At 45.3% G+C, this 13088-nt stretch overlaps 1 protein-coding gene across 1 annotated transcript in view; it reads right to left on the bottom strand.

Annotated features, from left to right (window-relative positions):
• Positions 1-4608: 4608 nt before the first annotated feature.
• The window catches only part of LOC123501571 (serine protease filzig-like), a 35434-nt gene continuing 26954 nt past the window's right edge, over positions 4609-13088 (bottom strand). Inside the window, 8 exon segments of the mRNA XM_045250471.1 lie at positions 4609-6066; positions 6646-6800; positions 7391-7587; positions 7589-7654; positions 8898-9084; positions 10385-10724; positions 11354-12494; positions 12497-13088. The exon segment at positions 12497-13088 is cut by the window's right edge and continues 381 nt beyond it. Coding sequence (XP_045106406.1) covers positions 5908-6066; positions 6646-6800; positions 7391-7587; positions 7589-7654; positions 8898-9084; positions 10385-10724; positions 11354-12494; positions 12497-13088 — 2837 coding nt within the window. The 3' untranslated portion in view covers positions 4609-5907.

Raw genomic sequence — 13088 nt, 5'->3', positions numbered from 1 at the left:
CCGCTCTACCCTCGCCGGTGCCGGGAGGAGGAGGAGGAGGAGGACCAGGAGGAAGAGGGGTTGGAGGAACCAAGCTGGACGGGGAGGGGCGTGCAGGGAGGGAGGACCGGGTGGCAGGAGGAGGAGGAGGAGGAGGGTACATGTTTGGGAGGGAGAGAAGGAAGGGCTGCAGGGGGATGCTGGTGACCCTGCCTGCCTCCCCTACCTCCCTGCCTCTGCTTCCCTCCCCTGGTCCGGCCCCCTGCCTTCCCCGCTGTCGCTGCCGCCGCCTCGCCTCCCGGTAAACATCTTCGCCGGGAGACAGCGTGATCGCAAGGGCGCGAGTGTGTTTTCAAAGACGCTCACCCTTCATACCCTCCCCCATACATTACCGCACTCTACAACACCCTTCCATCAACACCCTGCCCTTCCCTTCCCTTTGCCGCATTTCCCGACATCCCCTGCCTCTCTGCCTGCCTGCCTGCTGCCCTCACCATTTCCTCCACACCTTGCACCACCACCACCACCACCTCCACCCAGAGCCCTCCCTCACCTTCTAAAATTTTGGGGGGCACGCGGCGCAGAGAGCAACGTTCACGGCTATCCTGCCCACGTAAGCCCAGCGCCCTTCATGACATGGCCTGCGGTTCCAACACGAGGAGGCCGCGACCTGGATGACCTGCCTGCGTCACTCCGGCCTCCGCGATGACCACCTGATAGGAAAACAACGCTATTGACCACAGCTGCGCGGGCGAATGGTGGAGGGAAGTGAGGGAACCTTTCTGAAACGCCTCTCTTCCACTCCTCGTCCCTCCCGCGTGCCTTCCCCTCCCAGCGAGCTGTCTGGGCTGGGTTGCCACTTTGCAGGGGAATCTTTTAAAGGGGATAGGGTGTTCGGCAGGGAGAGAGGGAGCATGGCACAACGCAATAACCGCTCTTCTTGCCAATTTAATACACGCACACCATTTATCAAGCTGAGTTACGGACATGCAGAGGTGCTGGCGGTGGTGGTGGTGGTAGTGCTGGTGCTGGTGGTACTACTGAAGCTCACTGTACCGCATGCACCGATCCCTACCTACCTAGTGACTCGCTAGCCTAAAATGTTACACCCGCATGCACCCACCCACACCCGGGCCAGACCCACCCCTGTACACAACGCACCCTGGGGACAAAAGAGGCGGCTAGGGGTGGTGAGGGGTACTGGGGGCGGCGGGGGTGGGGCTTACACCTCCACAACTCTCACTACACATATATTTATACTCAAAACCCCCAACCCCTGGCCCCCTAGCCAACCCCCTGAGCTGCACTATAAATAAAGGGGAACTCAGGCCCTTCCAGTTGTTGATCCCGGCAGTGTAGCATCTGAGCGAGGCGGAGCGGGCGGCGGGAGGCTGAGAGAGAGAGAGAGAGAGAGAAGCAGGGAGCGCGGCTGGCTGTGGCTGGGCTGGGAGGGGCGGCTTGTCTTGTGCAGCAGTGGAGCGCGAGGGAGAGACAGGAGGGAGGACAGGGAGAGAGAGAGAGAGAGAGAGAGAGAGAGAGAGAGAGAGAGAGAGAGAGAGAGAGAGAGAGAGAGAGAGAGGCTGGAATAGGGAGAAGGGAAGAGGAGAGATGTGTGTGTGTGTGTGTGTGTAGGGAATCTTCTGTACACCACCACCACCACACAAAACACTGACAACAAATAAAATTAAACACAAAATCAGTCAAAACAAGAACAATAACAAGAAACATCAGAAAACATCAGAAATAACACCACCACCACCACCACCACTACCCCCCCTACCACCACCACCACCACCACACCTGCCCAACACCTGTTCTGAGGGGCTTGTTTACACACGGGCCGTCCCAACCACCACCACCACCACCACTATACCCCCGGCAATAAGAGGAACAGGCGCTGAGGGAACACGGGGCCCATTAGAGGAGAACGAAGTAACACAAGCAACACACCACTACCACAATGAACACCGAAGCTTTATGACAACCGAACACTTGATCCGGAACTCAATTAAGGGAATGAAGCCCCACGGTACCGAAATAACAACAACAACAGCAACAACAACAGCAGCAACAACAACAACGCCAAACACTGACGGAAGGGAAAAATAAGAGGACGAAAAGACAGGAAAGGATAGAGACGTGAATAAAAGGAAGGAAAGAAATAGAGAGAGAGAGAGAGAGAGAGAGAGAGAGAGAGAGAGAGAGAGAGAGAGAGAGGAAGAAATAGAGAAAAGGTAAGCAGAGGAAAGAGATAAGGGTTGGTTTTAAAGAGAGTGATGAAGAGAGAGGGAAGAAATGTAAGAAAAAGAAGGTAACTAAAAAAAAAAAAGGAAAGAAAGAGACGAATAGAAAGAGCGAAGGTTGAAAAAGAAGGGAGATAGAGAAAAAGGAGATAAACAAGAAAGGAAGACGGGAATAAAGAAAAAAGGAAAATAGAGAAGAGGAAATGAAAAAAGAAAGAAAATGAGAAAAGAAAAAAAAGGGAGATGAAAATGGCAGTAAAACGCACCTCAAGTGAAGCAGTGAAGCAGTGAAGCAGAACCGAAGCCCAGCAAATGAAGCAAGATTCTTTACCTCACATGATTCACTGCATTAAGAAAAAATACTGAAAGAAAAGAAAAAAAGAAGGTAAAATGAGAGAGAGAGAGAGAGAGAGAGAGAGAGAGAGAGAGAGAGAGAGAGAGAGAGAGAGAGTTTCCTAATTGAATGCGAACAGGAATGAAGAGAAATGCGTGTGTGCGAATAAACAAACACACACACACACACACACACACACACACACACACACACCTGAATAATAGAAAATTCAGTACTCACTCTCTCTCTCTCTCTCTCTCTACTTCGGCTGACGATGAACCTTGACTTTGGACGAGGAGGAGGAGGAGGAGGAGGAGTGAATACAAAAGGAGGGGAGGTAGATGAAGAGGAGGAGGAGGAGGAGGAGGAGGAGGAGGAGGAGGAGGAGGAGGAGGAAGATTATTAAAATGAAAATGGCGAATGAAGAACAAATTTTAGTTATTAATATAATGATGATTGAAGAGGAGGAAGAGGAAGAGGAAGAGGAGGAGGAGGAGGAGGAGGAGGAGGAGGAGGAGGAGGAGGAGAAAAGAACGAAAGTAAATAAGACAAATGAAGATATGACAAAAATGAAGAGAGAGAGAGAGAGAGAGAGAGAGAGAGAGAGAGAGAGAGAGAGAGAGAGAGAGAGAGAGAGAGAGAGAGAATCACAGCAAGGTCCAAAACAACAACAACAACAACAACAACAAGCGATGTACTGTGAAATATGAGTGGGTAGGAAATGTGTGTGTGTGTGTGTGTGTGTGTGTGTGTGTGTGTGTGTGTGTGTGTGTGTGTGCTCAGCTTGAAATGTCAGGAATAGGAAAGTAGAAATGCTGAGGATGTGTAGAAGAGAAAATGATGTTTAAATATATACAGAGCAATTGTCTTGTATGTTATTGTTGTTGTTGTTGTTGTTGTTATTATTATTATTATTATTATCATCATTATTATTATTGTTCTTATTATTATCATTGTTATTATTATTACTGTTATTATATTTATGGTTGTTGTTGTTGTTGTTGTTGTTAGTATAGGAACAATGTATAGAGACGAAGAAGAAAGAGGAACAACAACAACAACAACAACAACAACAACATCAACAACAAACAAACAAACGAACAAACAAAAGCCTCTGAATCTTCCACTACTTTAGGACACCAAGAAAGAAAAAAAGAAAAAAAAAGAAAAGAAAAGAAAAGAAGGAAGGAAAATTTATTATATTTACCCACTAAACTCTTGGGCGTGGCTTCAACTTTTAAATGGAGGAGGAGGAGGAGGAGGAGGAGGAGGAGGAGGAGGAGGAGGAGGGAGGGGGAAGGCATGGAGGTAGGAAAAGATTGAGGGAGGGAGGGAGGGAGGGAGGGAAGGAGAGGATACAAAGTGGAAGTGGAGAAGGAGGAGAAGGAGGAGGAGGAGGGGGACGAGGAGGACGAGGAGTAGAAGAAAAAAAGAAGGAAAGAAGAAGAAGAAGAGGAAGAAGAAGAAGAGGAAGAAAAGAAGAAAGAATAAAGAAAGAAGAAGAAAAAAAAGAAGAAGAAGAAGAAGAAGAAGAAGAAGAAAGAAGAAAAAAAGAAAATGAAGGAGGAGGAGGAGGAGGAGGAGGAGGAGAGGAGGAGGAGGAGGGAAGAGGAAGTAGGGAGATAAGAAGAAATCGAGGAAGAAGTGGAAAGAGGGAAGAAAGGGAAAGATGAAATGACACACACACACACACACACTCTCTCTCTCTCTCTCTCTCTCTGAGGTAAACATACAACATAAAGATTTGGATTTCTCGAGTTTTTTGTTTTATTTAAGTTATCAACATCGTAATCTCTAACAACGGGACTTAGTATTGATCAATTCATCTTTTTTCTCAGCATAGGGATGAAACACTCGCCAGTCATTAATAGTCCTCGTCTTCTCAAACATTTCTGCGCTTCACCTCCGCTGTTTCAAAAGCTTCATTTACTTCTGCTACTAATACTGCTATTACGACTACTACTACTACTAATACTCTCTCTCTCTCTTTCTCTACTACTACTACTACTACTACTACTACTACTACTACTATTACCACCACTACTAATACCCTCTCATCATACATATCTCTCTCTCTCTCTCTCTCTCTCTCTCTCTCTCTCTCTCTCCAATAAATTATCTTTTCTTATGCATTTGTTTCCTCATTTTTTTTTTTTTCACTTCTCTACTGCCCATCCCTTAAACACCCTTCCCATCCACCCCCGTCCATTCACACACACACACACACACACACACACACACACACAGTACATACACAGTACATACACATGGGGAGATTTGTCACATTTTATTCATAGCCTCATTTGTTTTTGTTGTTTATTTTCCTTCTTCTCTTATTTCACTGAGGCAAAACAAGCATAAAGGGGAAAAAATATAAAGGAAAGGTTCTGCTATCATTGACACACACACACACACACACACACACACACACACACCTAGAAACATGAATAAATAGATAAATATAATAATAACCACTAACACGAACGAACTAGTGAAACCATGAGGGAAGTCACTCACTTACTCACTCACTCACTCACTCACTCGGGACACGATAGTTTGTGGGGTGAGAGTGAGTTACATTTCCTTCACACACCGACGTCACACATAGTAGTAGTAGTAGTTTATTGACCACAATTTGTTAGGATACATTGCTTATCACTGAAACACTTCCGCGTGGCACCACCTTCACTGTTTCCAAAGGGTTCTAGATGAAGTGACACGGGTTTTGAAAGGTGTTTCTGTGATTCTAGCGACATGTTAACAAGTTTTCTGCATTATCAACTGGAAAAACAATCTTTACAACTTGACTAATCGTCTCTGGTCTTTGAAATGGTCGCGTTAGACAAAGAAACTTCACAATTTTCAGAGGCCTCTAGTTGAAGTGACACGGGTTTTAAGGATGGTGACATGTTAACAAGTTTTCTGCATTATCAACAGAAAAATATGTTTCTCTGTGTTCTGTTTTTTTTTCCTTTCACATTTTCATCTTTTCTTTATTCTCTTAATTTTCATTCATTATTTGTTCCTTTAGTTTCTTTTCTATTCTTAATAATACTTCACTCATTCTATCCCTTTATTAATTTATTGTTTTCCTCATCTAAACACACACACACACACACACACACACACCTGAGCAAACCAGGGCTCACTGTACACTACACAAATTCACTATAATACAACCACCAACAACACCACCAACAACATCAACACCCTCCCTCAATCTCTCTACATACACCACCGCTATCACTACAAATTATTACATACGTACAACTATACAAGATACAACAACAACAACGTGACGCAACATGAAACTCACTATGGTACATTTCAGATCCTACGAGACGACGGTGGTCAATTAATTATGCTGCGTATCCACGGTTTGTAGTAAGTCATGCGCATGTACACGCCGGGAAGGTTAGGGTAAGCACACTTGATCCCGTGGGAGACTGTGCCTGCAAGAATCCAGCGTCCGTCTTCTCCCCGTATTGACAGGGGCCCTCCACTGTCGCCCTGGGGAAGCAGAAGGCATGGGGGTCTTAGGTAAATGTGGCGAGAGTACTGGCACATTACTGGTACATCAGCTTTACATGTAGTTGTTCTTGTACTAAAATATCTTTGTCTGTTCCCACTTTTTCATGTGTCTAGTCTTCTTTCAAAGCTTTGTATTAACACCTTCAGTAGTGAGACATATTTTTACCACGAGTTTTGGGTGTGATTAGACCATTTTTGACATTAAGAAGAGTCTATGGAGGTCAGAAGATTGATGGCCAGAGTGGTATGAAATCACCAAATAGTAAGCAGAATGAATATGGAAATGTGTCATGGCACTGAAGAAGTTAAGAATGTTAGCAGATCTGTGGCAGTCTTTGTATTGTCTGTTTTCCATGTATTACTTTCAAACAATCAAATAATTCATCCATTAGTCAATTAAATAAACAATCTATAAGTGAATTTCATCTCTTGCACTCCTTCATTCCCTTCAGTCCTCACCTCACATGAATCCTTCCTCCCCTCAGTCCTAACCTCACATGAATCCTTCCTCCCTCAGTCCTCACCTCACATGAATCCTTCCCTCCCTTCAGTCCTCACCTCACATGAATCCTTCCTCCCTTCCTTGTATCCAGCACAGAAGAACTCAGGTTTGATTTTCTTGGGGTGTCCAGCCTCGTTGAACCACTTCTGGCACTCATGGTTCTCTATGATAGGCAGGGCCACCTCGTTCAGCTTGGCGGGCACTGGGCCTCCTGAAGGGGTACAACTGGGTTACAAGGAGAGTGACTTGGCTACAGTGTGTTGTGTGAAGCTTGTTTTTCCACACATACAAATTGTAACTTTAACTTCCATTCAATTGCTACTTTCATTTCCCAAACACACCTGAAGCCTTGCTCATTCACTCACACAAACCTCCAAACAAGAGAAAAGCACAGTAAATTTGCTACAACAAGCACACACACACACACACACACAGAAGAATGATAAGAAGAACCATATAAAACACTTCATATAATCTTTACCACATATTAGCAAGAAACCATTGATGATCTTTACTGTCTTCCATTCATTCACACACACAGACTCACTCACTCATTAACTCATACACTAAGACTCACTCATTCACTCACACAGACTTATTCACTCCCTCAGTCACTCACTAACTCCCTCACACACAGACTCACTCACTCACACATACACACACGGAGTCACACGAGCATAGAGCCCAGGTCCTATAAAACTACAACTAGGTAAATACACACACACACACACACACACACACACACACACACACACACACACACACACACACACACACACACACACTCACTCACTCACTTACCATAAGACAGTCTACCCCAGCCTGTGACATATCCCATCTGGCCCACTATCTCCTCGTTCCCCTTGGGCATGCAGATGGGGACTATGTGTTCATCGTAAGTGACCGGCCGCTCCATCTCCAGCAATGCCAGGTCGTTGTCGAAGGTCTTGGCCACGTACCCACGATGCACCACCACTCGCTTCACGTTCCGCTGTACCACTCTTTGGCTCATAGTCGTCAGAAAGGTCATATTCCCCAAGCACTACAATGAGCGATGCCAGGAAGCTGTAAGGGTGGGAATTTTGTGTACGATTAGACCATCTTATTGCCATTTAGGAAGCGTCTATGGAAGTCAGAAGGTTAATAGTCACAGGCTTCACTATTTTAATCACCCACATAAGTTTCTGAAGCTGTGTAAACTCATCTAATAGTTACCAGAATGAATATGGAAAAGTGTCATGCTACTGAATTCATTGAGAGTAAAAGAATAATTTGAAAGCCAGGGTAAAAGAATTGATCATTAATGGAAAAAGAGAAAGAGTTATACTATAGGTTAGTGATTCATGAAGAGATCAATTGAACAGAAATAAATAGGTACTGAAGGTGTGAAGGTCAGTTTACATTGTTCCTTGGGTTATATTGGGTCAAGTTCAAGTGTGTTGTGTAAAGGTCACACTTTACTCTCTTAGCGCTACATAAAGTGATGCCAAGAAGCTGTAAAGGTGTCAAGGTCAGTTTATGTCGTGTTCCTTGGGTCACATTAGGTCAAGTCCAGGTGTGTTGTGTAAAAGGTCATACTCTCTCAGCTTGTAATAGTAGGGAATGTTAGGTAATGTTATATCAACCTGCATTTCCATTTGTCTAAACCTTACACTTCCTTACCTATCTTACCTAACATATCTAAGCTGCTCCTATCCACTTACCCAGCTCTTGGCCTTCTATTCTCTTTTTTTCTTTTTATGTATGAGAGGAGAACTGGCAATGGGTAACATAAAACAGAAACAAAGGTCCATTTAGCCAGTTCCCTTGCAATTCCTTACCCATATCTTACCTAACATACCTAAGCTGTTCTCATCCACTTAATCTACCCACCTCTTGACCTAATGAAACTTTTTTGATATAATAGAGGAACACTGGCTAAGGGTAACATAAAACAAAGAAAGGCCTGTTTAACCCCTTCAGTACTGGGCCACATTTCTACCTTAATTGAAATTTGTGTACGATTAGATTAGATCACTTTATTGACATTAGGAACGGTCTATGGAGGTCACAAGATTAATGGCCACACTCTTCACTTTTGTAATCCCCCACATAATTTTCTGAAGCTGTATAAAATCATTAAATAGTAAGCAGAGTGAATATGGAAACACGTCATGGCACTCAAGGGGTTAAGCTGCTCCTGTCCACTTAATTTACCCAGCTATTGGCTCTCTATCCTTTTTTTTTTTTTAATGTAAGAGGAAAACTGGCCAAAAGTAACATGAAACAAGAAAGAAACAGCCCAGTTAGTCTCCTTGCAGTTCCTTACCCTGGCTGGCAGTGGGCGGCAGTAAGGACATAGCGCCTGTTGAGCAGCACACCACCGCACTTGTTCTTGGTGAAGATGCCCAGCCAAGTGGACTCCTTGACGAGGGCTTGCCACGGCCACTCTGCATAGTCACTCAGCTCCCCGTTGACAATGCGCCCCTCCCTTGCCAGCGGCCGCACCCCACACGCTGCAGAAAAGGGTGAAGGATTAATAGTTAAACCACATTGATGAATTAACCTTTTCACTCCTGCAGAAGGCCATGAAGGAGTAATACCCAAAAATAATAAAAAAAAAACATATTCCATACTAAAGAAAGGCATTTAACTCCTGCAGAAGGGGGTGAAGGGTTAATAGGTAGACCATGCAGGAGAGTTAACCCTTTTCACTCCTGCAGAAGGTCATGAAGGAATAATACCCAAAAAACAATAAGAAAAAACATATTCCATAATAAAGAAGGAACATTTAACTCCTGCAGAAGGTGGTGAGGGTTAGACATATTTCAGAACAGAGAATGAAGTGAGGGAAAGAAATCAAGTAAGGTTCTGTGGTTAATTCAATGTGTTATGTGTGGTGATGAGGAAGAAAAGATGAAAGATGTGAGAAATTGAAAGAAAGACTGGCAAATAAAAAAAATGAGAGAATAATACTGAAAGACTGTGGTGAATAAAAAGTGAGAAAAATATTGAAAGAGAGATTGGTAAATAAAAAAAAAAAATGTGAGGAAAATATTGAAAAAAGACTGTAATCAATAAGAAATGAGAGAAAAATATTGAAAGACTGTAGCGAATGACAAGAAAATGAGAGGAAAATATTGAAAGAAAGATTGGTAAATAAGAAAGATGAGAAGAAAAATATACTGAGACTGTAGTGAATAAAAAAAAAAAAAAAGGATAAAAAGGACATGAAAAAATTGAATGGTCACAAATCATAGGAGTGAAAATGATCAAAGAGAGAAAAAAAGAAAGTTGGAAATAAGTTGACAATAGATAAAAGAATATATTTAACCCTTTCAGTACCATGACACATTTTTACATTCATTCTGGTTACTATTTGGTAATTTTATACAGCTTCAGAAATTTATATGGAGATTAAAATAGTGAAGACTGTGGCTATTAATCTTCTGACCACCATAGACCCTTCTAATGTCAATAAAATGGTCTGATCTCACCAAAAACACAAGGTAAAAATGCGTCCCAGTACTGAAAGGATTAGAATAGTGAAGACTGTGGACCATTAATCTTCTGACCACCATAGACCCTTCCTACTGTCAATAACATCGTCTGATCACACCAAAAACACAAGGTAAAAATGCGTCCCAGTACTGAAGAGGAATAAAAAGATAAAAAAGAAAGAGTAAGAAGAATCTACAAATATAATAAGAATGAAATGAAGAACTGTCAAGTCGAATAATAATCTCTTTTAGTCTACAGATACTCATTAAGTCTATCTTCTTCCTTTTTCCTTCCTCCTTCTCTCTATTTACTCACTCGTCCTGTAATTCCACTCAGGAGTCGTCGTCGTTGGTGTAGTAGTCGTAGTAGTCGTGGTAGTAGTCGTAGTAGTCGTGGTAGTGGTCGTAGTAGTCGTAGTAGGTTTGGTGGTAGTCAGAAGTGGTAATCGTACACTTGGGAGAGTGGTGGGAGGTCGCTTGGTGGGTCTTGGTCGTCTCCTGGTAGTGGTGGTAGTAGTGGTGGTGGTGGTAGGGCGTGGTCTGGGAGTAGTGGTGGTGGTGGTGGTAGTGGTAGTAGTGGTGGTGGGAGGGGTGAGTGAAGGGAGGGGAGGCAGAAACCCTTCCTCTCCGGGTATGATGTTGCTGAGATTGAAGAGCTGTTGGGGTGAGGTCAAGAATGGGTGTTAGTAGTGGTGGTGGTGGTGGTGGTGGGGGGGGGGGGATGAGGACACACAGGTAGAGAGACTGGTGTAATTTAAGGCTTGTATTCTCAAACACTTCTGCGCTTCACTTCCGCTATTTCAAAAGGGTTACTAAAATTTACACGAGTTTTTAAGGAGTTTTTGCGGTTCTAGTGGGAGAGTGACAAGATTTCCGCATTTATTAACTGGAGAAACACACTTGAAAACCCCGCTAGTCATCTCTGTGGCCTTGGAAAATAGTCGTGGTGAGAGAGAAAATGTTTTAGAAAGTTTTTACGGTTCTAGAGGCAGAGTGACAAGATTTCTGCATTATTAACTGGAGAAACACTCTTGAAAACCCCGCTAGTCGTCTCTGTGGTTGGAATAGTGGTAAATATATATCTTATTAGCAGTAAATCTCTCTCTCTCTCTCTCTCTCTCTCTCTCTCTCTCTCTCTCTCTCTCTCTCTCTCAATAAAAAAACAAGCACTATGGAAGCAACTAAATACCACAAAACAACACTAACCTCTTCCCTTCCCCTCCCCATCCCTTCCCTTCCCTTCCCTACTACCCTCACTCCCATCCCTCCCCCCCCTTCCCCTCACCTGCGTCAGTAGCTCAAGATCTATTGGCGGCGGAGGTTCAGGAGTCACAGTAGTAGTGGTAAATTCTTCTTCAGGGGGCGATGAATTGATGAAGTCCACAATAAATTGATCAATGGGCGAGATGGGGGCGTCTGTGGTGGGTGGCGGGCGTGTGGTGGTGGCCAGGGACGGGAAGGGATGCGCTGGGGTCGTGGTGGTGGTGGTAGTTGTGGTTTTCCTTCTCTTAGGTGGCTTACTGCGTCTAGTGGTTGTCTGAGGGGTCATGGTAGTGGTGTTAATGGTGCTAGTGGTGTTGGGCCGCACTATGGTGTTGTCACTGTGCTGTGGGTAAGAAATGGTGTTGATAGTGTACGTAGAAGAGGCCCAGGGTCGTGAAGTCGTTCCCCTGGTCGTTCTTGTGGTCGTAGTGTTCGGTTGTCGTTCCAGTAGGTCCCCGGTTATATGCTGCAGGACGTCCCCAGGCACGACCACAGGCTCCAAGTAGAGGTCGTGGTCGTCCAGCCCCTGTGGTCGTGGTGTGGGGGTGGTCGTCCATGTCAGCATTGGGTCCAGGTCCTCAGGGATGCGTGTGTTGGGTCGTTGTGGCTGCATCGGTGGTTTGGTCGTCCAGAAGGCAAGTGGGTCGTCCTTATCGGGGGCTGTGGTGGTGTGTGGTCGTGCGTTGGCGATGGGAGGCTGCGGGGAGAGAGTCCAGAAGAGAAGGGAGTCGTCGTCTTGAGTAGTAGTCGTTTCAGAGGCGGTCGTTGTAGGAAGCGTCTGTGGCCTGATTTCCATGATAGGTTGTTGTGGGGAGAGTGTCCACGTTTGCATAGGAGCGTCCCCAGTAGTTTCCGGGGTCGTCCAGTGGTCGTCCTGCGCGTTCTCAGTAGTAGTGGGGAGTGACGTCGTAGAAAAATCACCTGGTGTTGTTCTGTCTATCACCATTGGCGTCGTAATAGTCGTTTGAGTAGCGTCCTGTGGTGTCCTGGTGGTGGTCGTCCTGTGGGGCTTAGGGCGAAACATAGCAGGTCGTGGCGCGAAGGTGGAGCGTGGCTGGGTGGTGGTCGGGGCGGTGGTCGGAGCTTGAGTGGTCGTGAGAACTGAGAAATTAAAGTTTGTCTCTGCCAGGATGTCAATAGGTTTAGGAGTGACTGGGTGTAAGGTTAAGTGTGGGAGGACAGGCGTGGTGGGTGAGACAGAGGTGTGGTAGGTGGTAGACGCGAGGAGCTCCGTTGGGCTTCTGTAGTGTGGTCATCCAGTAAGGTGACATCGAACCCTTCAGCTAGTGTGGACATCCCCTCGTGGTCATCAGGGAGTGTCATGACGGGAACAGCCTCAGTTATGCTTTCAGAATCAGGGATTATAGTGGTGGTTTCATCTTCCTGAGCTTCTGTCGCCGTTGGAGTGGTGTCCTGATTCGCAGTCACGCCCTTAGTGGAGGTACGAGTAGTAGATGATTGCGTAGTGGCCTCAGTGGCGGGTGTGTGGCTCGTGGTGTGGAGGGGACCTGTTATAGCCACATCTGTCACTTCTACTATTCCTGGCAACACAACACTGGCATCTCCCTCGTTCACTGCCTCGCTGGGGACCTCTGCCACACTCAAGGGGTCTTTCTCATCATCTCCAGAGTCTTTCACTGTGTCCTCTGGTACTTTTCCGCCAGAGACACCTTGGGGAACCTCTCCTTTCTCCTCCTCCTTCTCCAGCTTAGTCCTCTCAGGTTCACCATCCACTACCTCCTCTCTCACGTCTCCTG

Source organism: Portunus trituberculatus, chromosome 9 (genome assembly GCF_017591435.1).
Source record: "Portunus trituberculatus isolate SZX2019 chromosome 9, ASM1759143v1, whole genome shotgun sequence".
NCBI classification, from domain to species: Eukaryota; Metazoa; Arthropoda; class Malacostraca; order Decapoda; family Portunidae; genus Portunus; species Portunus trituberculatus.
This window is presented reverse-complemented; position numbering and strand designations above follow the sequence as displayed.